The sequence below is a fragment of the Spodoptera frugiperda genome, unplaced genomic scaffold, assembly GCF_023101765.2.
Source record: "Spodoptera frugiperda isolate SF20-4 unplaced genomic scaffold, AGI-APGP_CSIRO_Sfru_2.0 tig00000782_1, whole genome shotgun sequence".
Lineage (NCBI taxonomy): Eukaryota > Metazoa > Arthropoda > Insecta > Lepidoptera > Noctuidae > Spodoptera > Spodoptera frugiperda.
Window position 1 is genome coordinate 33,495 of NW_026095718.1, and position 27,680 is coordinate 61,174.

General features: G+C 35.3%; 1 protein-coding gene across 1 annotated transcript; it reads left to right on the forward strand.

The window, feature by feature from the left end:
• The first annotated feature begins 4,386 nt into the window (after window positions 1–4,386).
• LOC118263131 (homeobox protein caupolican) lies at window positions 4,387–27,674 on the forward strand. The gene is made up of 3 exons (XM_050707609.1): window positions 4,387–5,551; window positions 21,528–21,863; window positions 27,561–27,674. Exons 1-3 carry the CDS (start codon window positions 5,510–5,512, stop codon window positions 27,672–27,674), a joined length of 492 nt encoding a protein of 163 aa, XP_050563566.1. The 5' UTR covers window positions 4,387–5,509.
• Window positions 27,675–27,680: the final 6 nt, after the last annotated feature.

Genomic DNA, 27,680 nt, shown 5'->3' on the forward strand with positions numbered 1-27,680 from the left:
TATAGGAGTTACCCGCCCATTATCAGACCAATTAAAACATCGTTCAGTTGGGAACTCGATCACAGAACATAATATCTTTTAGCGGGTGCTTTCATCAACCTATAAAACATGCATGCATGCTCGTGCATGCATGCAAGTATTCATACTAATTCTTAAAAATAATTTAAGTCTTTTGTATTCTTAGTTTAACTATACATAATAGACTACATACCGACCAATCGATACCAAGCCTCTTTTACCAGTTAATATTCGGTCTTTTGAAAATAGTAGCCAAAACCATCAGACGGTCTGTATACTGTCATGATACCATAAGTGTAAATGATATTTATTTTGCAAATAGGTTATAAAATAACACTTTTACACGTCAATCTCTTAAATAACTAGATGAGGCCGGTATTTCCTATCGGACTACTCTGAGAAGAAATTCCGAAACAAACTCAGAGGTCATAGTCTCTTTTAAAGTCCAGACAAAATCAATTAAAGATGTCGGAGAACCGTCCAAGTTTATTCTGTAGTGGTCTTTTGAGGAAAGAACCACAGCAGTTTGAGCGGACCTGTTCAGATGGCAGCACGCATGTGTCAGATTACAATTAGCTCAGCTGACGGCGACCAAAAGAACATTTGGGTAGGCCACACAAATGCTCAAACTATCAGAACATAATTTACTAAAAATAAAATGACTAGCAAAAATCTCACACGGTCCTCTAACTAACAATTTTAAAAGGAAATATAAAAATATAAAACAATGTCAAGATAAGTTAATGTCAAATTGTATAAAAATGTAACTATATGTTACAAACATGTCAACAAGACCTGTGTGGACATTATAGCAGTTCATTCCCAAGCCTGACTATCATCTAAGTAGTCTTTAATTTTATAAAAAGCTTTACTGTAAACAGATTAACTATAAACTAAATCAATTTGTTATCTATTGAACCCTGAGAATCTCCTTTAACTTTTTGACCGTGTCGGCAGATAAGTGTTGAACGCAAATCTTCCCCTAACTTCTTACCAACATATGCCGTGTATAAGGTACTTGAAAGGTTATAAATTAATAATAGCTTCAATTTAATTCTAATCATCACAATTGTCTTGCTATTTTGTGCCTATGTATAAAAATTCTACTATAGTCCCTGCAATTTCCACTTCGAATTCTAGTTCTCATATTTTATTTCCCTGCGTCAGAGAGATAATTTTAACAGAAATAAATAATTATTTATGTCTCTAAAGTGCATAAGCTAATAATGCTATATATATATGTAAAATGTTTAACGTATTTCCTTCTAAAATTGATACTTCGATAGCAGAGCGAATTTAGTTCTATTTCAACATTGGAATCGAATATGAATTCTAGATTAAATCAAAATAGAAAGCCGGAGGCCTGAGTGCTTTATTTATAAGAATAACTTTCAAATAAAATATTAAAATCTATCAAAATATTCCATTTCAAAATCTAATGTTGCACTGTATATTTAGTCGAGTAAATAAGTAAGTAGAATGGTAAAAAATCTAAAAGGTTTTAATTTTTTTATTTCTTTTTAGGTATCCTAATAGTTGGATGTGATAAAATTTTGTAAACTATTCCTGTATTATACACTTTTAACATATAATAGAAGTTCTGATATTTATTATCTGCCTATTATAAGTTATGTATTGTATTTTCTAACAAAGTGAAATATAAATTACGACTTGTAACCTATTGTATAAGTAAATTACATACCTATATTCCAAAATCCAGTAATTTATTATTAATGTTAGTCCAAAAATCCGTATCTGCATAATCGTATTAGAATAACCTGAATCACTAATACATGCTTAATTAGCGAACTATTTAAAAATGTGTAAACATTCACGGCCGAGGTATTTTCCAAAGTAAATGCTTTACTCTAGGTGTCTGTCTATAAGTTATGAACTACCTACGTATTTACGTGGGTATACTATTTATTTCAAATACCCACTTAAAATTTTATTAAAATTAAAATAAACATTGTGTAGTCAATTCAATATTTTTTAATATTATAAAAAAACTGTTAATCCTTGATACTGCAAATCTTATTTCAATGACAACGGGTACGTCTCATTGTGGCTGTATGTGTCGTTTCCCATTTCCTCTGATAACTTCCTTGATTTAATGCAGGCGTGTGGAAAGAGGTTGATACACAAACGTACCTACTGGAGCACAGATCAAAAGCGCAAATGAATTTTGACGTATCCACACAGGGGCATATCGGATAAGCGGTGGCGAGGTATCTAGAGGTATACTAGGTAAGTATTTACCAGCAATAAACCCGCTTGCACACCTCCCCCACCCCGCTCAAACAACGGTACACCCACGGACTCTCGGTCTACTCATTTCGTATGCAATTTTATTCATTATTTGTAATCTACTTCAATCGAATAGGGTCTCAGTATAAATCACTTTTAGGATTTGCTCGATAGGACGTATGTAGATTGACGCTTTTAGTGTGATATTTAAATGCGATGTGTCTTTGTGCCGGTATAGTCGCGCTAATAAAGCCTGCCTTCTACGAACTCGATATGTATGAGATGCTCCACGTCAGAAACTCATTTGACTAAAACAAATAACGTTCACTTTCTTTTTATTTTCTTATGCGCACGCCTTTTAAGATGCCGATGCGTCTTTCCATTTTATTTCAATCTGTCGTTGAAGCTATAGAGCGTTTATAGGTGTAAGTGGACGGCTCATAAAAGATCACCACACATGCCTTGGCTGAAATTAAAAGAAGCCGTCGAATGAGCTACGTCCACCGGTAACTTCAAAAATAACAAGACGAGAAAATATTTTCACAACGTGTTTATTGCGAACCGTGTCAGTCAGCAGGCAACAAATAAATTGAGGAAAATTTTGTAGAGACAACATAATTGACTGGCAATGTTGAATCTGTTCTATAAAGACCATTTTATAATACTTTGACGAAATAGATGGGAACTTATTACAAATTAATGTCAAATAGGCTGAGCTCTAACAACTGTATGCAATAAATAAAAATGTAGAGCTTTAACATGTTCTTGATTTACTGACATTGTCCCGCATTATGAATGTGTGCCGACAAACATGAGCGCAGACATGTAAACATCAAGAAGAAGCGCTTTCCTCGTATATTGGCGTACCTACTTAGTGTAAAGACTATCACATTAGACTCGTGAAACTGGAAGTTCACAATTTAAATTGGACATGCAAAGCGCTGTTGACTGTGACTGTACCTAAATGTGTTTGACTTACCTACTCGTAATTTGAAAAGTCTTTAACACCCTAAAATTGACGTTATTCTGAGACGTAATAACTTAAAGAAAACGTCATAGGATAAGCAGAATAACCGATATAGTAATCATTGATGAAGAGCAGGTCCACCCTAGGTCGACATATTGAAAAAGCATGTCGAAATAATGAAATACAAAATTACATAATTATCTTTTTCTACATCTTGAATTTAAAAAAAATCTAGCTAAGCAATTTGAAACATTTGTTGTTGTTTCTAATCCGTTTGTTAGTTTTTGTAAACATTAGGTTTCTACATAAAAACTTTTATTAATTTATATGTGCATGTATTACAAGTAACTTTATTAGACGAGATGGAAGAAAATCGACTACACAGATCTGATGTCATACTGATTAAATCCAGTTTTAATAGACGCAAAATTAAACTAGTTTGTTGTAACCGTGTACACTTTTTGTGGCAGTCTGACTTTAGGAGAGTCAGAATCAGGACATGAGTGTGCAAACAGTGTAGATGTGTAAGTACGCTGCGGTGTCAGTAAGCCGGTGTAATGAGTCAAAGGATTAAGGTCATGGTTTATGCTGGCCGGCGGCAGCGGGTGGCACCACGGCCGGAGCGAGAGCGGAACATAGCGTGCGGCAACGGCAGCAGCGCCGCGATGAGTGACTTTGGACTGGCGTCGCGCGCCGCTCGACCCAATTGGTCGCTCGCCGGTACCCGCCCAGAGGAGGGGGCAACGCACACAATCTCACACTCACCTAAGATAATTTATTTTATGTTATACCGTTTGAATATTTTATATCTGTGTGAGTTTTTTCGGTCGGTATGCGTTCACTGTGAAATATTCGCGCGATAAGAAAGAAGAGGGGAACAGATCGATCGGGGACGTTGCGCTTTTTATTTCGATACTTGGTGTGTTATTGTCATAGTTTAATTGTAGATGGATATCTTCCATCATCGTTTTACACCGTCTTTAGCAAATGGTAATATATTTTTTTTACTTAGGTAATTACTGCTAAAATTCCTATAGAGCCAAAAACATAAAACTAAATTATGTAGGGTACCTAAGCCTACATCAGAACCGCAGTTTCAATTGAATTAAACGTGCCTTGAAATTCGTCACCTATTTATTATATTCTTGTTGCCACTTGCAGTACAGAATTAAACTTTTAATGGGATTTCGCATTGAGAGAAACAAGTTTGTTTATGGGACTACACAAAATATAAGCAAGTCACGAGTAAATGTACTTAATAAGCCAGTTCTATTTGTGTTGGAGATAAAACTTCGCATTGGTTACTTGGTACGCAATACAGACGTAAGTGAAACACATTCAAAAGACCGTTTAATGCTGTCACCGCTAACATGTTTCCACCGCTAAAGCGACCCCCGTAATATAAGCTATCGAGTACACAACAGGCCACAACCGTCGACTTACAGACAGACTTGTATAGCTACTCAAGTAAGATTCACATGGAAGGAAAATAAAAATTACAAATGTCGTGGTTACCTTTAATCAAATGCAAAGCTATCATTAAGTCGACGCTTCGGCAAACTCGCTCGTCGTGCGCATCGTCACTGTTAATTATCACAATATATATGTATAAAATAAAATAAAAGAGACCGCTTCGTACCAATACTAACATAAAAAATACGAGAAAAGAAAGAGAAGCTTTAAAAAAGAAAGGAGTGCATCTACCCCCACCTCCGGTGGCCCCCACCGCGTCGGGCCGCCCCTGTGGCGGGCGCCACCCACCGCACCGCAAAAATCGAGAGCGTCGACGGCGCGCGGGGTCAAACGGCGACGCGAGCGTGAAAAGAAGGAGCGGTGTGCGAGCATCACGCACACAACGGCGAGTGTGCGTGTGCGCGCCGAGAGGGACGGCCGACGAGAGAGCGGGACAGCGGCGCCAATTACTATCACCTGGCGGGCAGCTACCGCATTACCCACTGCCGCCGCGCGCGCGACCACGCGCCCGCTGCACCACGCGGCTCGCTCCGCTCCTGTGACGCTCCGCTCTATCCCGACTCTACACCGCAATCGATATTCGCGGACTCGCGGCTACCCACTGTGCACCGTCGCGAGTGCATCCCGTGCTACGCTCGCTGGTTCTCGCTCGTCTCGGGGATGCACCGCAGCTACATCGACTCGCGTCCTGAATAGTGCCAACGCGCGCTAAACATGCAACTGTGAAGTGTGTGCGGACAGTGACACAGACATTAAACTAATCGTGATCGTTTACAAGTTTTCTGGCGACTTACACAGAACGAGATGACTTCCCAGTTCGCCTTCAGAGGATCTCCCCCCAATCAGGTAAATACACTTTAAATAACATTACAAAACTTTTTTGTATTCTTCAAATTAATAATAACTAAACAAATTATTGCAGTGCGATGTAAGATGATAATATGTGAATGTGCTGTACCTCTATGCCGTTATTAATAAAAGTGATATGTTCATGTGGTTAAAAAGATAGGATTTGTTTTTTTTCTGATAACCAAAATAAAAATAAATTTTGTTCTCCTAATTTTCTAACATATTTTTATCATAAGTATCACTAAAGTACACATTGGTAAGTAATAAAATAATTGTACCACCAACAATTCATGTAATTTAAGACACCATGTAAACAAATAAACATGGATATAGTAAAGGATAAAAATAATAGGTAACATCACAACATATTTTCCATGCAACATTTAATTTTAATAATTGGAAAATGTAAATAATTAAATATCGACAATTTACGATGTGAAAAATAATTTTCATCGCACTACTTACCTATTCCCGATTGGACGAAGTATCTAAAACAATCGGAAACTTAGTTAAACTATCGATTAAACATAGAAATTAATCGATGTAATTCAGTCTGATACTTAAGCACATTACAGAGCTGCACTAATGTGCAAATTGTTTCCGAAAATGGATTGATTGCAAATAGAAACTAATGCAAGCTTTAATATTTCTTTCTGTCACAAAATCACGTATCAGTTTATGAAATTAACCTCTCCTATTTTCTGTTACTTAAAATTTTGTTGGATATTTATTATTATTTATAATAATATCTTTGGTAAGCAATGATAAACATATTTTGCCGACGCAATCATTATAATCGAAAATATATTTTTATCTCTACACTCTCTCTATTTATCAAAAATGTAGAGACATTATTTTTAACTTAACTTAAAAATAAGGAGTATCTTTGGTCCTCATAACTATTTTTATTTATTACGGATAAGTTGGTAATCCATCTTAAAAATGTCATTATTTCTACTTTATAAATAAGTACTTATATTAAAATAAAGAGTAAAACAGAAGTTTCTAAAACTCTTCCACTACACAATAGCCTGTTGACAATCTTACTGGCTGATACACAAAAACGCATTCGTATCTTTTATTGCAAGTACCTTAGACAATGATTGGAAATATCTAGATAATTCAAATCACTATCTAAGTACTATCGGTGACTACAAACAATTGTTCTTGGAATTAGACACTTACCAATATCCTAGATAAACTTAAAAAAGGCACTTAAAGGAAACCGTAATCGGCGGCAAGATTTAATCAATATAAAAAAAAAACAGGCAATCATATATCAAATCTGTTACTATCTGTTTTAGAAAAACAGGCGTTTTTATAAGTAAACATATGTACTAATATTAATTAGGTACCGTACGCATTGCCAAAAGAACTCTTAAATCAAATGTCTCTTGAGAACAGTTTCAAAGATATACTTTTTCCGTAAGTCGATTGCGTCATAGTTTCCACCACGACCTGAATAATCAACCAATTCATTATTATTTAAGTTATAATTATTATTTAGTTATCGGCTACATTTGTAATTAAAACTGAATGGATGCATATTAAAATCTGTATGATGAAACGAATAAAGAGAAACAACCTAAAACAATTTTGTAAGGGCAATTGTTACAAAATCGTAAATAGAATAGGCTACGTGTATTGCTTTTACAAAATAAAATAATATTCTAATTGCATTAGACTAACGACATCAAAAATAGGTTCATTATTTCTTTATTAGGTACCTACACAATTTTTTGGTTAATATATTGCAATGTAATTACATAGCATCTTCTTCTAGATTCCATAATAAAGTTACTCAATGTGCAAAGAATTACTGTAAAACCTAGTTGTCAATTAAATTTAATTTTTATCAGTTAACTTTGTGAAAGAAATCGATAAAATACAACAAAATATCAAATACCTTCATACTACATTATATAATAATAATATTGTATTGTACTTTTATATTTATTAAATATTAGTTCAAAGAAAACAAAAAAAAATAATAGAAAGAACAATTGCAAAGAAAATGTTTTTACCAGTGACTAGAAATATAATAAAAATATAGCGTGACAACTTCACACAAATGAGACAAATCAATATAAAATGTTATTTTACTTGAAATAGTAGAACCACGCTTTACAATCTACTCTATCGTTCTAAGGAACGCAGTCATCAATAACTTTAGAAACAGCAAAACCAGTTAGAGCGAGTTTTTATGTAAATTTATGTTGTATGTGTAAAATCAGGCCTAAATGTTCTTTGTTTCGAACAATTCTAACGCTACGTCGGTACATCTCTAATATAAATTAAAGTGTTTTAGATAATTCTAACCAAAATAATAATGAAATCGTTTAAATCCGACTAGATTTTTGCAAATAGCCTACGTGAAACTCGTAAAGACGTTATCTTTACGGATTCTGGAGAGATGTGATATACCTAAGTAGTGTTCTTGCTCGTATTTAGTCTAATGATAAACTTTACCATTGCTTTACTTTCCCGACTTACTTGTTAAAACGCTACCTTCTGAAGTACTTTCGTTCCCAAACCCAATAAAATCCCCATAATAAGTGAGTATATTATTTAAAAACAAAACATTATCTTTCAAGTGGATGTGATTCATAAATCAATTATTGGATTTCCTGTCACCCTTATTTGTTATCCGATAAGAGTTTATTAAATTTTGCACTCGTATTAATATCGGCCAGTTATCTAATAATACGGTTAGTTTTGCGCGCCATAATTAAAATGGTGTGAAGACTACGTACGCCAACGAATGTTAATAAAGATAATACGGAATGGTTCGGTCAGTGGCCGAGTGCGTGCCGTATGCGATCTAATTTCGCTATCTCCTTGATAAGAGGGAGCCACAGTCACTCCCTCAACACGGAGAGGATTATCCTCATTATTTCCCAGTTTTGAAATGTAAGCTCCATCGACAACTGGACGTAGCACTCCGAGACTTTTAACACTCAATAGTCTTGCCTCGATCCTGTTGCAGTTATGGCTCTCTATTTTTTTTTTCTTCATTTCATAATATGAGACCGTAATAAAGTCTGACTTTAAATAAGCTTACTTAATAAGAATTCAAAGTCTTTTCTTTAATAGCTGTATGGTCCCATTGCTTTCATGGTACGTTTTTATTTAAATAGCAATTAAGTTCAAGAATGGGCTGTAAACGTTTATACTGCGTTGTAGCGTTCGTTTTAATACCTCGGACACGTTAAATCTCGGGTGGCATCATTTTACTTTCTTACAGCTTAGATGGGATTGATCTCTGCCAAGACTAGTTTCGATATTGATCAAATTCATTATTAACAATTTATTTAAAATACTGCACACCTATTTTTAATTCAAACTAAAAAGTTATCAAATAGGAACCACAACGTCTACGTTGTGGTTCCTATTTGATAACGTGACATGTCATATCGGATTATTCTTATTCTCATAACATATTTAATTCTAAGGGAAAGACTTAAAATATTTAGATTTATTTTATCTCATTATGGTTTGAATTTAAATTGCAACAAGATCGGCTACTTTACTATATTGGCTTCCTGTTTAAAATCAGGAATAAATAAAGATAAAGATTGAAATCAAACAATCCTTATATTTGATGGTTATTTTATTTAAATAAAATATAGGCAGATACTGTACGCTTAGTCAATGAAACTCTGCGTTTTATTGTCTGTTGATAAACACCATGTACGAGTAGGTACCTCATTATCTACTTATTCTTTTGTTCTTACGTTCATTTCCATTTGATAAACAAGAGGGGGGAACAAAAGACGACAAAGTTGTTTTTATTTAGGTCATTCGAGACTCGTCAAGCTTGCGTTCCAAGTGTCGAGTTCCAGATTAATATTTTGTGAATGCGTTCGTGAAGTGGACGTCAGTTCTAAGGAGGAATACACAATTGCGCAATCGAAGTATGTAGGAAAAATTATTGACGAAACTTCATAATGGCATTTTTCATACTAATCATAATGTTGATTATATTACAAGTGCAGTTACAGTAAGAGCCGATAAAAATTTAAGATTGTATTTTAATAAGTTCTCAAGGCTGTGTACTTGTGCACGGAGGTTTACTCCCTGCGGTAATTGAAGGTGGGTTCGAGAGGCGAGGCGCGGAGGCGTGAGCCAGCTCTGCTGAACTATGGGAGCCTACTTGGCTTGCTTGTGGTCACATACAGCGAACACGCGTGCACGACCTCGGGACACGTAAACCGAAGAACAAAACCAACACCATTCATTTAACTTCATAATGAGCCATGAACAATCTTCGTCATTTTTGCAGTTTGCATTCGACCGCTTACTGACCCCTTTTTGTTCAGAATCGTAATTTGACGTTTGGTACTCGTTTCGACTTTAATAATGCGTACCTAATAAAAAGCCATGATTAAGTAAATGTTCGTCTGGTGAGCTATTGTTCTTGATAATGAGCCAATGTTTAATGATATGCAAGTGTGCTTTTTACATTTGTGTAACAGGATATCGCGCCGGGCTTTTGCTAATTAGGTAGTTGTAGTATTGTCATTATTTTCAAGAGTTTCGTTATAAAACTAAGCAGATATTTGTTACGGCAATCTGTTCGTTGTTACCTCATATATTATAAATGCTTACTACTGGCTTATTACAGAAGCTATTTATAGATCTGTATTTCATATAAATATACCTAAAACAATTGTATTTAATGCCAATCGAGTTTGTTAACCATTTTAATTTTATCAAATTTATTAGGAACAATCGACTTAAACTAAATTATTCGAATGTATACAATTTAATATACATGAATCCACCTATTCACTTTTTCAATGACATGTTAAACTGCATAACTAAATTACTATTGTTTGCAAGTGACAAAATTAGGTGCTCGTTGTTATTTCTGAAATGCTGAATATACTTGAACCAGGTACTTATTTATATAACAGAGTTTATTAATAGATACGGTGTTAGTAAATTTGCAAATGGCTTCAGTTTCAGTTTGAAAAAAAGACTTCTGCGGCATACATGTATGTCCTACGATTTATTGCGTTTGCATTAATGCCATTGTCGTAAGTCGGTTTTGTTTTATTGTTTTTATGTTTGTAAAAGGAGTCCTATTCGTTAGACCATTCAAGAAAGTACGGAAACAGTGTATTCATATAACTATGTGACCAATAAAAACATAGAAATAAAATAGAAAATTTGCCATTTTATTCGTAATGGAATTGTACTTATCGAGCCGATAACTGAACTCGAGAAAAATCTTTTTATAAGATACCGTACCGTAAACCTGACACCTTATCTCACGACCCCGAAAGCGGTGTGGAGCGATCCTCGACGCACGCCCACTCGACTCGCCCTAATCAGATAGGTGAATGAGACGTTCACTTCTCGGAAACTTTAATTAATTTCTCCGAAATGAAGGGAGTGTGCTGTTTACGTGGTTAGTAAATTTTGTAGTCTCTCGTTACGGCAGCGACGAATTGTGATAGTGAGTCTCATACAAAGCGCAGGCGCAACCGGATTTAGTAGCGTATGTGTGCGTGCCGCGTACACTCGCCCAGAGACATACTCCATCCATTTTGAGAATATCAAGTCGAGTTAACATCCTTTGGAATATGAATCTTTCCCCTTCGCTACAGAGTTTAATTCAGCTGTATAATCTAATAGTCAGTCGGATGGAACCCCGAGATATGTTACGACATTTTGATGGTAATAAAACTTTTTCGCGTTCAAACACGGCAATGAAAAGGCCGTGTTAGCGAGTTATGTTGCGATTAATAAGAAGATACAGTAATTCTTATGGATGACCGCTGGAAATTATTGAATTTGCTGCTACTTAAAGAAGCAACTTTGTGTCCTCTGGTTAATATTTTGCGAACGTAAAGTTATATCGCAAATATTTTAATCTCTGTGTATGTAGAGTTTCTTTGGCGATACATAACCAATAGCCATAACAATACATAAGTCAGTAATTTTGTTTTCATGATTTAGGATTTTATCTGAAGTCATTTACAAAACTTGGTACTATTTAAAAAAATATGTTGAAAAACAACATTGCATTCAACTTAAACTTAACAAATTTAACTTACCAACTTTATTTTACACTTTCTCAACATCTTTCAGCCATTATTCCGTCACACAGGTCTTTGTATACTTAAGCAGACATTATAAAAAATACAGTATCAAAATAACCACAAGACAACTGTAATACACGAATAAACGAGCGTTGCGGCGCGTCGCGGCCACAGATCTTTCGTTAGTGGTCCTAATCAGGCGCGCCATAGAGACTCGTGAAACTTTATTACCAACATTGTGAACTTAAAATACACATGTATGACAATTACTGGCGTTGTCTCGCCCACGGTCGTGTGTGTGCGACGGATGAGGTGCTCACATATCGTTAGTTCACACCTCGGCGCCTTCGAATACTCCACCCGCAAGACATCGTTCCAGTTGCGACACACTGCCGCACTGACACTCTAGCTGTATAATTATAATCAATTCTTTCTTTTTTTTTTAAATACATTAAACCAACCGTCTGCTGCTGACCATAAGCTAGAAATTAAAGCCAGTGCAGGCTTGAGGGATGAAGCTACAACTTCTTAATATTAAATTAAAATTGTGTTAAACTAACAAATATCCTTAAATCATCCACATTTTTGACATGTTAAAAGCTCTCAAGGACATATGAAAATGATCATCATAAACTTTAAGAAACGTCCGTACCGTCCGTCCGTCCGTCCGTCCGTATGCGTCAGAACTAATAAAGACTTTACAAGTTACTTTATGTACTGGTACATGTCCCTCATTAAACAGGACGGTTTCAAAACGTCCTGCAAATAGAGTACGGTAACATCACCTAAGAATTTCACGATCGAACACTAAATTGAATAAGTTTTCAAATTTGCACACTGCTCCGATAATAAGAAACTATTAATAGACAGTAGTCATTAATTTTATGTAACTTAGTGATAGAATAAAAGACACACATACGTAAATAACCAGTTGAATACATACATTTTGTTTTATAGAAACACAATTTTTTGTCCAATTTGTAAATAAATTATAGTCGTTCACGTAGTAATTTTGTGCGAGAGTTATTTTGGTAACACAGTTGTCGATTAGTGGGTAACGACAGGGAGTTTGCAATAAAGGCTCGACCGGGAACAGCACGGGATGTTTTGAATCGCCACCGCTTTAATGGCGTCTGTATTAACCGATAATTCAAATTTCCATGCCCCTCTTCCAGCTCTAAACACAAGCTGACATAACACACAACTGCTATATGCATACCGACAACATTGCGAAGCTAACATATTCGGGGATAACATTTGTGTCGTTTCCAATGACTTTACAAAATCTTTCTGATGACAATATCTAATGACTTAATCTATTGAAATGTATAAAGATATATAAAACTATTCCTGATTATTTTAATAGAGAATGCCAATGAAATATATTTCTTAAAGTTAATTATCAACGTTGAGTAACCATTATTATAATTTTCCTGATAAGGAACAAATAATTTTTAAGAAGAAACCAGTAAAAAACTAAACATTTAATAAGAAAATCACTTGTTATAAAGTATCCACAAGCGGTATAAACCACTCTATATCGATAATTGTAATTGTGAAGCAAATCGCTGTACAATGTCCTGATTGCATCAATCTAATTTCAGCATTACAGTAACGCAGGAATGTTTGCGACCACGTCACAGGGGTATTAAGCAGAATAATAGTCCGGTTATTAATAGACAAGTACCCGCGGCACTAGCACATGTTTATTCCGTAACAGGGGCCAATAAATCTCGCTGAACAATCTGAAACAACTTCATTAGCGAAATCAACGTTCGTTCGCACCGCACTGGATGATTGAAGACACATAAGACGTCGTTGCGAGATAATGAAACGGATCTTATTTTTCATATGTGGATATCGAATTAAAAGGTGCAGGTAAAAGTTTTCGTCCACATTTGTGGGTGCGATGGAGTGTGTCGACAGGCTCTCCGGTTGCTCTCGAAAGAGTTGCAATTTTATGAATGAGTTGTTTGAATGAAACACAATAATAATACGGCTGGGGCTGCGAACCGACGCGGAAAGCGCGCTGTAGAGACGCGGACGTGTACGTGTCCGAACCGCCTTTTAAACGAGCATATTTGGTACGACGTTAAAGATTTCACCTCCCCATAAAACACTTAATAATATTGTATATCGATTTACAGCGCCCCGGGGCGCGTCGCTGTTTTTATTTAAATCGTGTGAAGCGTACTTATTTTAAATTATAATAATGAAATAAAAGGATTAACGTTTGTCGAATAAAACTTTGTAAAACATATCACGGGTCTGTTAATAACATTAGTAGTTACTAGGTACAATTTCGTTATGTAAACAACATATTGCAAACTTTTCGTCTGTTATGTAAACATTTAATGCTACTATTAAAGTTTCTTAGTATTTCGTCATACAGCAAGTTACTAGTGAACTATAATAATAGTAATTAACAATTTCCCAAAAAAAATACATATGTTTTTGCTACGAATTGATAAATAAATGTTACCTACTTGCAGATCATCAGTCGACAAGCTAAGAAGGCTCTGTTATAAACTTGCCGACACTGCTTTATATCATTTTTACGACCACACCCAAAACGATGTAACAAAAAGAGCGTATACAACTTGCTTGTAAATTTGCGACTATACATTTTAATTAGACTTATCTAAATACAAGAATAAATGAACTTTTCGTGTACCAACTTAATTAATGGAAAACGATTGTAAATTATTATTATCTGCAACCATGCTAGCTACCGATATAAAAAAATCAGGTAATAGATATACGCTCTACATACTACTTATCTTAACTGAAACACAGATAGACGTTTAAGTAATCTGTTTTGGTTGAAATATTATCTCAAAATTCTGAAAACACGAATTTATCAATAAACAATAAAATATATTTGTGTAAAACTCACTGCAAACCTGCAAGACCGATTGACGGACGACTTTTACAGTATTAATTAATATACTTAGATAAATTAATAGATAGGCGTTTATTATCATTATGCATCATTAATGTGTATTTATCTTTACATTAACATATCGCCGAGTATTAGAATAAGGGCGGCGGTTCCTTTTCAATATTTATTCTTTCCTAATTCTACCCTAATTAGGGAAGGTGTGAATTTCTTTGAGGCATCGTGCATTTTGAGGGTGGGCCAATTTTGTCGGCTTATCTATACGAATATCTTGACACAGGATGCGGTCGAAATAGACACCTACCTTAACTGATGATGCACCATGTAATTGTCCAATTAAAATAAAATTTTATGTAAATAACTTGACGTAATAACAAGAGACGTTAAATTTTATTGTGCCTTAAGGTAAATGACGTTTATGCCCCACGTAGTGAGCAGCAGTGAATAGCAGGGTGGTAGTTTATTAAGATTGACCATTCGGTTAATATACTACTTCACAAAACAAATCGTCGCGAGCATGGAACGCGAAGTTCAACCGTTTCGGATGTAGATAATTACATTGCCAATGTTAGTTAGTCCGTAGAAAAGTGGATGAAAAACATTGAACAACCGGTTAATTAATTAGTTTCCTATTCATGCGAGCGAGGTACGCTGTTAATTGAGGCCGAATCACACGATACACTAGCATTCATTGTCTAAAACAGATCGACGATAATCTATCATAGTTTGTCAGTGCGCAACTATGTTTTATTCACTCGAAGCTTAATTATAGAAAATCATACTTTAGATGGTTTTCTAAGATAAGCTCTGTATATGATTTTAGAAAAAATCTGTGAAAGCACTCGACTTTTTATTCGTTACCACTATTTCTTAGCATTTTCTGTTAATAGTAATTAAATATTGTTGGATTAGTATCAGATTAGGGTAGTTCTTCAGAGACAAAATTTTCGATGTCTATGGGAATATTTTTGAAACCAACTAACAAAACAGCATGTAATATTTTTTTTAGTATAGTTTAGCTATATCAGTTACTAGGACAAATAATATTTTTTAAATAATTGCAGTCTAGGTACAAAATATTTTTTTTAAAGCTTGTTCTTCTGATTCATATGGCGTGTCCGTTTGCCATTTTCCGGAACAAAGTAGTCGATTTCGCATTTTCCCTTTGATACTTCAATATAAATTATAATTACATCGAAAGGAGATGAGTTGTCCTCTTAAAAAAAATATGCATTCGTTATAACTATGTTAGTATGATTATAAATAAATAAATAAGAAGTGTCCGGCGTATAATACTGATTAATATGGCGTAAGCTGCGAATGATCATACATGATCGGGTATTAATAATGAGAGTCTGGCTTCCTGTGCGGAGGGAAACCAGGCCTGCAACGGACAAGCTAGGAGGCAGACGTGCGGCTGGTTGGCTTAGATTCAGGTGTTACTAAGGTAAATATCTGATTCATCTGTGTTTGGTTTACATGGTATCCTGATTACAATGCCTATTATATAAAATTTACTTTACAGTTTTAAAACTTCAATCTATGTTTCGTGTGAAGCTTTTTGGTTATACATTCGTGTAGAAAAATGATAAGAATGAAGTCTGTATATACGATGAGTTATGCATGATTGTAAGCAAAATCCTGAGTCATCTGTGCCTGATTCGTATGGTCAAAACCGCATATGAATCATAAAATAATGCTCTTGTTGCGTTGTCCATTTTTTTATTAGTCTTATTTTTTAATTAACTTAGCTATAAATATTATAGCTATAATTTAAAAACTTTTTTTTTGAGGAATGTAATTAATATGAGTCTGAAATTGCTAATCCGCCCTGAGCAAGCGTGATGATGAATGCTCGTGTTTTTTCTGTGCGAAAGTACTCGAAAATGGTATGCTAACAAGAAATTAAAAGAACGTGAAATTAAAATAAATACAGAGCTTATTTACATACAATTTTCTGATTCATCTGGGCAGAAAATATTCGAACGTCGATATCTCGAAAACTATTTTTTAAAAACGAGTCCCTTTTTCGAATATACGTTATTTGGCATATCTATTTTCATATGAACACGTGTTACAGATCTTAAAGTGGAATTAAATTTTGGCCATATGAATCAGTCGAAGAATCAAATTTCGAAGAACTACCCATTATATAGGTTCAGCTCTGATAAATTTGAATGATATTAATAAAAACAACGTTTTCTATCCAATGTTAAGATGTACTATGTGTGACTTTATCATACTAATCTGTTACAGGAAAAGAAATCCGAGAATATTGTTATGTTAATCACCTCAAATAAGACTATGCATGTATATTCTAAGCAAATAAACATAGATATCTATCTGATTATAGAATTGAAAGCTGCTACGGGAGCATGTAGCTGTTAAACAAATTATTTTAATATGATTGATCTTAATCTGCCTGTAATTAACCTGATGTTTAGGAGAAGTAAAAAAATTACCACATCAGAATTATTCGCACACGCTTTTCTCAAGACAAGGAATGTAAACGCGAACGCAAGCTGGCGTGACGCCCGAGCAGGCGGCCTTATCATACGATCTATCAAATTGTGATGCTTTTTCTTTTACAAACTATGTGCGAAAAGGATTAGGCGAGAATATTAGCACTCTGATAATTCTGTGAACTGTCTTGCCGCTGACTAATAGCTTAAGCTGCGGACCGCTACATGGTAACGGGCTCAAATAATTATCTTCGCTGACAGAATCAGCAGACCTGCTTTGACACATATGCAGGGCAGCCATATCACATTCATGCATGGTTAATGATAACACCCGACCGCAATATACTAGCGTGTTTCAGTAAACGGAATTTATAATATGATCTATATCAACTGACTGTTTGCGTAACAGATTGCTTGATTGTTTAAGATGACTGATTCTAAGTGGGAGCAAGCTCACACCGGGACTATGCAAAGCTGCAAAGACATTTATCGGAGAATTAAACATTAGCAAGAATGTCAAAATTATTACTGTGCACCCGTAACCTTATCGTAAATTTAATACTTTAATGATGTCTGCTAAAGGGCCGACTTTGATAAAAAAATCCCGTGGTACCTGGACAAAAGCCATCGCTCGGCGTCACCCACGGTTAGTTAAGCGAGCGACATGTCATCGATATTTTTTGCCCGGCTGATGTCTTTAACGAAATTCATGTCATTGGGTCCGATTTCTCTAAGATTAACTTTTTTACATTATTTAACAAATAGATCGAACCCTTATACGCTCGAATATTCAGTTACATGGTTTAACACTTAAAAGGGCTTAACGACTCTAACATATCCTGCGGGTTACGATAAAAAAAGACGACAAAAAGAGAATACTTCTCGTGTTTGTTTTTTAAAAGATGTCTGCCGAAGATAAGGTGCAGCGGCACTTTAATCCTCCAACCGTCCGATATTTGAAAAGGATATGATGACAACTTTTTTGTATTCTTTATCTAATAAGCACACATAACCAATACTTACTTATTTCAAAGTTTGTCTAAATAGATAAATGAAAATTACGTGTTATACGTGAGTATTTAGTTACCTGTCATGTTTACGAACCGTTTAGGAACTGTCAAACTAGCGCTACACAAAGCGCAGGACTTGTTCTATGCAAATATCTCGGTAAAATATACCAGAAGTCAATTTCAATTACACAAACTGCTGCTCGCGGTGTTAACTCCGAACAGTGAAAAATGGCGCATATATTCTAATTTCATAAATTGTAACTGTATACTTACAATGTAAAGGAAGAGATACGCTTCTATAATTCATTCGTTTTATCAATTAACAGCGGTTGGAGTAGCTAGTAAACTAACCAGTAGAGCTTGCAAACATTTTCCGGAATAACACACTTGTAACGTAAAAAAATGTTGTTTCGTGTTATAAACTAGCACTTCTTTCTCCTCTTTTTACTCCTGATGAGGCCATTCATATTCAATAGCAACTGTTACTAGGTTTTCTACAAGCTACAGACTAGATAATTTACTACAATGACGTGTCTTAAACCATTTAGTCTTCGCCATCCTAACGTTTTCCCGGCTTGTTGCCTAACTCAACTTCACTTAACGGAGCTTGTCAAGTGTTAATTATAATTAATAAGATCTCGACGAGCGAGCACTTTTTTCAATATTAGAAACCGCAAATTGTTTGCTTATATCTTGTCTTATATAGCAGTTGTAAATACTTTTCGTACTGCTACTCTATGCTGTAGAATTTTACAGATATAAAGAACAATGAGCTTACTCAATAATGATGGAATTTATACCAATGACCAAACATCATTAAACACCACAGTATACATTTTGCATCATTTTGTAAAAGTATTTTCAGTAATTATTGACACTATGATTGCTGACAGTAAATAGTTAAAAGCCAATTTTCCATTAGCATGGGTCACTGGTGACCGTCATTGCTGTTCAACGTGTTAAAATAAACATTTCACCTTCAATACCAATAATTAAAGTCAACAATTTGTCACCAAATAGAGTTTCACGCGTTGAAAATGAATATCTCATTATCTTTCATGTGAACGACAAAAATTAACAGTGGCATATGGTAGGATTACGTGGCCTCTACGCGGGATTTACGCCGTACCTACGTGGCGTTTACGCGAACCCTACGTCGTACCTACGTGGCTTCTATGTGAGCCCTGCGTCTTACCTACACGGCCTTTACTCCATTGCTACGCTCCCTCTACACGGTTGCTACGCAGCCTCTACACCGTTGCTACGCTCCGTCTACGCAGCTACTACGCTTCGTCTACGCTATTCTTTACCTAATTTTGAGGTGTACTATAATATGCAATAGTCGCAAAAGGTACATTATATAAATAATATTTCTTTTTTGCTTCGTTTCAATATCCAAAAATGATACAGATAAAAAGTTGCCAGATTATTCAAAAAATACGATGACAGAGACATAAATAGACGTGAACAAGACGTAAAAGATACCACGATGACTTATTTGGCTCTCTAATTACGGCTGACGCAAATAATGACAGCAACTGTTATTTTTTGTTTCATTGTGATTTCATTGGTGACCTACTTTGAGAAATATCTGCACTTTTATTGCTAATTAATTGTTACGTAAGTTCTTAAGTTTTATTAATAACCAATAAACACATTTTGTTTATACTATCTATTACACGTGCCTTTGCTTGCAAAAATTAATCTATTCAACATCTTTGTAAAGCAAAGGTTTTAAATCTTATTGTAGTGTATAATGTATAATCTTCAGTTCGTTGGGTATTTATCATAGTATCGAAATTGTACAATATTCGTCAAGTTATTCATATTTGAAAACGGACAATAAGAAAGATAAAAAATAAGTCCAGTTACATATTTTTTACGATATTTAGGACTTAGTTTCGGTCTACAGATACGTAAGTAATCCGATATCCCGGAAAAAAGACATAGTACACATACATAGTAACCAACCAACATACGAGTCGTACTTTGTAATAGAGATACCTTTCTGGGAATGAATTTGTTAACATTGCCTCAGAGAGATTTAGTGTTAACTAATACCTGTTCACAACTGTCGACCCAAAACATAAATAAAGCATGCAGTAGGTGGTGTAATAATTATATTATGTCGTCTCACCCACCAGACACTCGTGTCGTTTGAACGGATTGAATCCCTTTTAAGCACCAACGTCGCTTTCAGCCGCAGCCCCTATATAGATCGATATCATCTCTATTACCATAGTCATTAGGTCGAATGAGCAACGATACACGCAAACACCTACCAACTCTAAAACCTCCTATACATAAGTACAGTACGTTAGCGAGCAAGGATTAAATAACTATGCAGGGTATGTAATGTAGGTAATGCAGGGATTCGACGTTTAACGGCTTCGGGATTACCTCAATAATTCCCTCAACACAACAAATGTTTTTAGCCTGCCGTGAGGGGGTGAGTGTGGGCTCAGCGGTGCGATAGGTTGTCGAAATGTTGGAATCTATAGCAACAGACATGACAGTAGGTATATGTCGCGTGTTTAGGGCGACTGAAGCCATACTTCTGGCAGACGGGTCATAGCTCCAGCTTAATACGTCCACAGTCAACCGCGACGTGACTTTACTAGGCTTATGGCAACAGAACCGCCTCTTTACACAATTAAAGGTCAAGTCACACTGTTTCTACACAAAATTGCAAAATTATTCGTAGATGAAAATTAATATTCGAATATAATTGGATAATTTTTGACATAAATATAATATTAAAATATTGTGGACATACAGCACAAAAGACGTAGAGCATTAATTGATTTCTCGAAAAAAAACTGACATGAGATGTGTAAAAACGTCATTTCTCGAATCCTAATCCCCATTGAAAATACAATGAATTTTGGACGGTTGGAACCATTTTTCATTCCAATGACAAATATTTAGAAAGTTATTTCGGAACGAACCCGCGTGCGGGTCCACACTGAGCTCAATTAAAAGGACAATCTAAACTCGCATTTCTGGCATTATAATCGGACAACAGCCGGATGTTTATTTTGCGACCGCGTTATCGATTCAGGTAGTTCGGCGAATAATAAATCTATAACAACAACAATGTGTCCGCCCAGCCCAATCCCATTGTGATTTATTCAAAATTATCAATCGCATCAAATTAGTATTACTCGCTCGAGAACATTAATATTTTTTATGTACAGGACCCTCGCCGTTGATATTTGCGTACAGTTGGTTCGCGCTCACGTAGCTCCTGACGACGGGACAGACACGCCCAAGGTTACTTTGATGCTCACCCCTTTTCACACAATCGTTAAAGGCTCGTTTATTATCCATCAATTATTTTATATTATTCTAATTTTATTTTAGCTGTCCATTATGAACTTTTTGTCGATTTATGGTACATTAACCACGTGAGCATATCTCAATTGCATTTTAATTTGTTCTTAACGCTTTGCGACTGGCTAGCTGTGCGCACGGAGGCCTCCTATCTACACATCGCGTCTGCATAAGCGAATGAAAAACGCGCCATAAAGGCATTTCAAAATTTGCAACTTACAGAGCACCATCTCGACAGCCTCCAACAGTCCGCCGCCGGCGCAGGCGGGAATGAGCGCGGGCGCGGGCGGCGCGAGTGCCGCGGCCCGGCCCAGCTCACCTGCCGCCGCAGCCCCGCGCTGCTGCGACACGGGCCGCCCTATATTCCAGGATCCTATCACCGGACAAACAGTCTGCTCGTGTCAATACGAGTTTCTCAACTACCAGAGGCTCGCTTCCGGCGTGCCCCTGTCTATGTACAGTGCCCCTTACTCTGACGCAGCGGCCGCTACAGCTGCCGGTATGGCGGCGTATTTTCCTGCTTTAGCAGCTGATCAACCACCCTTTTATACAAATGCTGTAAGTATACATCAAGACTAACATATGTATGTACACTCAAAGTTTTCGACCTGATTAGCCATAGGAATCGGAGAGTCAAACCAAAGAACAATTACTTCCATTGAAACTATTGCAAACGACACCTAGGTATCAAACAGAGACTAAATTAGTTACTGAAATAATATCAACTTCATTATAGATACCTTCACGAGCATACGTCAGGTACGTCTGTTTTCACACTGACGTCTGTAAAACCGATGTGGTTACATCGGTTTTACAGACGTCTATGTTTAATTTTTTTTTGTAGGCATTACAATTATACATATATTCAAAAACAATATATTCGTTTAGTAATAAAATAATAATTATTTTAAACGGCATATTATTAAAATCTAGATATCAATCTCAATGTATCAATTAAAATTTTAAGTGCTTAATTAACGTGGACAGAGTTAAAAACAAGCACATAAAGAGCGCTGGAAACAAAAAGCTTTAAATAATATCCAACAATGTCACTCATTAGTATAGTAATTAAACAATCTTGAGATAATAATGTTATTTGACCGAGTTTAGAACAACGGAGCCAATCCCTGCGGTTGACATGATAATCAGAGGCTAGTGTTGCAACAAACATGAATTAAGGATATCGGATTGAATTGCAAATAAAAACGAACATTAAATTAATTCTGCGCTTTTTGTAGTGTCGAATATCGGTCACTTAATGTTCCTCGTCTCTTAATTTCCATCGCATTAGAAATCACTTTTTTCATCAGTCTGTCGATATCTACTTATATCGAATGGATGTCTGTACGTGTATTTCGTTTGGCTTAATCAAAAAACGTATAAACAAGACTCCTTGTTAAGAAGAATTAATTTTGTGTTGGTTTTCCTTGTTCATAAGACATATTATAAAAGTTACGGTATGAACATATTCAACTGCACGGTTGCCGTGCAACGTGTAGCGCGTTCGATTCCCGCACGAAGCAACTTTTTGTGTGATCCACAAATAGTTTTTTCGGGTCTAAGTGTTATGAGTAAGTAAAGTTACACAAGACACAGAAGAATACCGTAGTTTGGATTGGACATTTGGACAAAGGTACAAATCAACCATTAAAATTTTCTAATATTGTAGATATAATTTTAGAGATAATGGAAAATAGTGTATTTATCTATTTACTTAACGTGATAGAATTACGGACCAATCTACTTAATAAGTAAGTAGGAGGACATTTACCTAGTAAAGAATGAGTCACTTATTCATTTATAGTAAAATTTACTACTGCTAGGCTTCATGAGTGGCCAGTGTTTATGTGACTGTGACCAAACCACGCCGAGTACCACATACTTACAAAACAAGTTTGCTTGACAAGTTTCTGTCCTATCTGATACCAAGTAATTTAATATTTTATTGTTGTACTAACGTCGACGTGCTATTGCTTTTATTAATTTGCAACAAAGACGTAACATGTATGTCAACTAATACCGTAATATTTAAATTCCAATGTTCTTTTTTCTGGTATTAAATATAAAAATATGCTAAAGTTTAAAAATAAATTGTTTAACAGTAATAATATTGTTGTATGTTAATCTAGGTCATGAACTGTCTATATACGGAATTTCATTGAAACTTGTTTAATACATTTGGCATAACTGAAGAATATTAGTAGGCGCAATACAAAGTTTTCAATAAACACAGTTCACAAAATGCACTCGAACACAAAAACTAGTGGCTATTCAGCAGCTGTGTACCAATTTCATAGAATTAGTACTTAGTACTTAAAGTTAATTACCTAGAACAATAGTCATATTCTGTATCTCCTGTACACTATCACAAACATAATTAACGCTCCCAACAGTTGCTTATCTTTTTGTCCAAACTAATCTTATTAAATTATGACTTAAATTAATTACGTCGACAAAAGCTTAAAACCCATCACAGCTTGGAAACCAAAACCATCTAAACCAAAGGGATTATATCCCTATCTACATCTATGGGCGAGGAGCTTTAATTCCATTTTTCCTACTTCCTACTACAAAGGGTATTACGTTAAAATAATTAGGATACGTTGTCAAAATATTACGTTAGAGAGGTAGTTATAAGACTCTCGCGCAGTGTTAAGTAGGCACCACAATAAGGTTTACGACATAAGTAATAAATACATATAAATTTGAATCATAATCCGTTGATGTATGTTCTTTTGTCCATCGACCCAAAAAAGTTGTACCGAACCAGGCGGCTTTAATAACTTAATATGTTTAACAATTTCTTTCTGAGGATTAAAATGTGTCCAGAGTTCCATATTGCATTTATACAGGATTATAAAATAATAACGTACCAATATTGGAACATGTCAATCTCATTTCGTAAAACTTTATTCTTTTTTGAAACGTGTAGTGTAGACTATAGGTAGTGGACATCACACGTACAAATTAACTTGAATGGTCTAAAATAATACAAAAACGTGATCATAAAAGTCTCCTTGTGTTGGATTGTACCCCTCGAGACGTGTGTGGGTAGTGACTTTGAATGATAATGATCATAACAACATAAAAGTAGCCACGCTACGTAATATATGACGTGTAGTAAAACTTTTGGAGGAAGGTGTTAAAAGCCGTGAACGTGTCCCGGCAGATGATTCAATCATTCATGAAGATATGATCGTACATCATCAGTGGCGAAAGTGTTAACTCTGGCCGACGCCTTCAATGGGATCCTGCCTCACGTCGTTTTTTTAGTTAACGCCTTTTATTTTGTCTATAATTTATTATTTCATCCCGGCTCGTAGGGTATCCGTGCACTGTAGACTTGTTTTTTACTTCTTTGTTTGGTCTTTTTAGCTGTCGGATTATAACGTGTTTGTTTACACTTCAAAAATTAAATGTAATGCTTACTGTAAACAGAAATACGTTTATGAGACAAACGGAATATTTGAAGTGTCAAAATATTTAATAGCTCGCCCGGTCTAATCGCTTCCATTTGCACATGTGGGGCTATGGTGACGGGAAGCCAGCGTTATTTTATGAAAAAAATAATTTATAGTTCCGAAGAAGTATCCTAAAATAAATCATCGATCTTTGCTACCACTTTTAGTAGTAGATTTGTGGTTAATGGCCGCTGTAATTTATGATAATTATAACATGTATAGTATTGTAATCAATAGGCACAGAGATTTATTCAGAAGTTTGTAAGTAAACATCAATAATTTTAACATAAATTATCGATATACTACTTGTGGTTAAAACAAAGTAAGTTTGTTTTATTTGTTTTTGATAGAAAGTGTTTATAGACGTAGTGAATGGAACACATAAATAAGTTTTTTTTTCTAGACGTTAAAAATAGGTGCACTAAAATGTGGGTAAATCGGTTTATAAATTAAGTATGTGAGCACTGAACACACTACAGCATCAGACTTGTCCTCGTCCACGCTACTAAAATCATCGACTACTTTATAAGTAAAACATAATACTGTCTTCAACATTTATCATTATTTTTATTGTAAAAATAAAGTAACTAATCATTTTTTAAAATCCGTCCAAAGTATTGTATCTACTTAGTACCATTGTGGACTCGACGACATTTGAACGCTACCTGAGCTTGCGTGTCAACCACATCGCTCACCGGATTAACTTATACCTTCCATAAAAGTATATACCTACTGGCTAGTTCAACACACTAATGTTAATGGGATTATAGCTAGGTTCCATTAAACTCATAATGTTGATACCAATAAAGATCACGGGCAAGTTTTTTGTGCTCAAATAATTGTTTCGTTAAGACCAACACATCTATCAATCATTCCCTAACCGTATAAGTACGATGGCGATCAATTTGTCTCTAAGTAAGCCAAATATTTAAGTATTAGACATTACAACAATGTCTAAAACAGTATCTTTCATCAGATTGCCGGACACTTAACAACAAAACATTAGCGTTGCATTTTAAAACTAGATTATTAATCTATAGCTCAAACATAGATTCACGTAGCACAATTGGCATTTTAGCTGTCAAACGCCTACGATGGATGGGATCAGCCGATTAAGTAAATATTGCAGCAGCAAAGTCGGCACAATAAATCCACAGAGCCACAGATTCGCGTTACGGCGTAGTCCGATTATTATTTGAAGTAACAGAAAACTGGAATTATATCACAAAGGTCGCAGCAACAAAGACCGACAGCGCGACTGGATTACGCTGTCGTACTTGAGTAAAATTTATTATCGGATTTTCGATTCGGCCACCAATGAAGTTGTTGGACAACAAAATCTTTTGATAGATTTATCCTGGCTGACCGCATTAAGACTCGCTCCTGAGTTATTTTTAATGTGTCGCTATAAATTTTTGGACCCTTAGTGACAGCCATGCTTTTTACGCGATCTCCGGCGCACAAACTTAATAACAAATTAATCATAATTTTAAAACTGCTGTTTATTTAATGTTGGACTTTCTTAAATAAAGTTATCTCAAAATTTAAACATTTCATATTTGTTTATTTGTGAAACGTAAAAGCTTAACGATTAAAACAAAAAATGTGGATGGAACGATGATTGATGCACGCGTCTCGTATCTTTACCCATTAAGTAATAATAGTTAAGACCAAAACTCTGAAGCGATCGATCAAGAAATCAATCCGACGAGGATCATTTTAGTAATGGATTGCTTTAAAGCTACCGGAAATATGGAAGGAGATATTATAATAAAATTACAGTTAGACGGTTAATAAAAAGTATAGCGGTGACAAATAGCAGACATTATAGTACAAATAATGAGTAATCGTGAATACAATAGAAACATATTTAAAGGTCAATACGTTGCGTAGAATAGTGGTTGAGCAACTCTGACGCACATAAATCGTACATCTACATGAGAAAAATTAAAAAAAAAAATTTCGTTCCCCCATGGAGATAGAACTTGACATCGAGTATATTGGTTACTCTAGTGGCTACTAAAACATGTTATTTTATCACATATGATACATAGTTCGGTAATATTAACTTCTAGTTATACTTTCTTCTGGGAGCACCATTCTTCGGCATGTATGAGTGGAGTAAATACCACGGACTAATTTGATCATCCCTTAATTCCCTTTCCTAAAGACCGGCAATGAAATAGTAACTTTTCTGGTGCTTATGGGCCCAACTACTTACCATTGCTTGATCATGCTAATTCATTTACTAGTTTACCACCTTGTGTAAAAAAATGCAAATAAAATATTTCGTGTATTTTTATATGATATATTACATTAGGGTTATCGTTAGAGTTAGAGCTAGTTACAGGACTACGCAATTAACAGACTCCAGCGCTCTTCGGTTAACCTGAACTTTTGAAACTGCGATCTTTTACACAATGGATCATAACAAACCCTCTAGTGCAGTGGGTTGTCACGGGCGGTTGATAATGTATTAAGTATGTAAAAGTGAATCTATAATTAATAATTTTTATTATAGATGATTATTATAGTATTCAATGGAAGTTTTTCTTTGTATTCTCTGTTTCCATAAAACTCTAGACTTCATAACTACCTATTGCTGCGTTTTAAAATATTAAAGGTTTAGTTTTAGTATTGTCAGCAAATTCAACGATCATTTATTAAAAACATCGATTATGGTGTTAAAATAAAATACCACTTACAAAATAAATGAGAACTCTATATCGACTTTGTCTATTTTAAATGAATTTCGAGTAGTGCTAATAATCTATTTTGTATTCCTTATTCTTAGGCTGCAGGAATCGAGCTGAAAGAAAACCTTGCCGCAAGTGCAGCTACCTGGCCATACCCGACGGTGTACCACCCCTATGATGCAGCCTTCGCCGGATACCCCTTCAACGGGTGAGTAACA

Excerpts from the sequence above, each read along its gene's own strand:
- LOC118263131 (XM_050707609.1), top strand. The coding sequence starts at position 5,510 with ATGACTTCCCAGTTCGCCTTCAGAGGATCTCCCCCCAATCAG. Across the intron at positions 5,552-21,527 it reads GAGGATCTCCCCCCAATCAG|AGCACCATCTCGACAGCCTC; the intron begins GTAAATACACTT and ends TGCAACTTACAG. Across the intron at positions 21,864-27,560 it reads CACCCTTTTATACAAATGCT|GCTGCAGGAATCGAGCTGAA; the intron begins GTAAGTATACAT and ends CCTTATTCTTAG.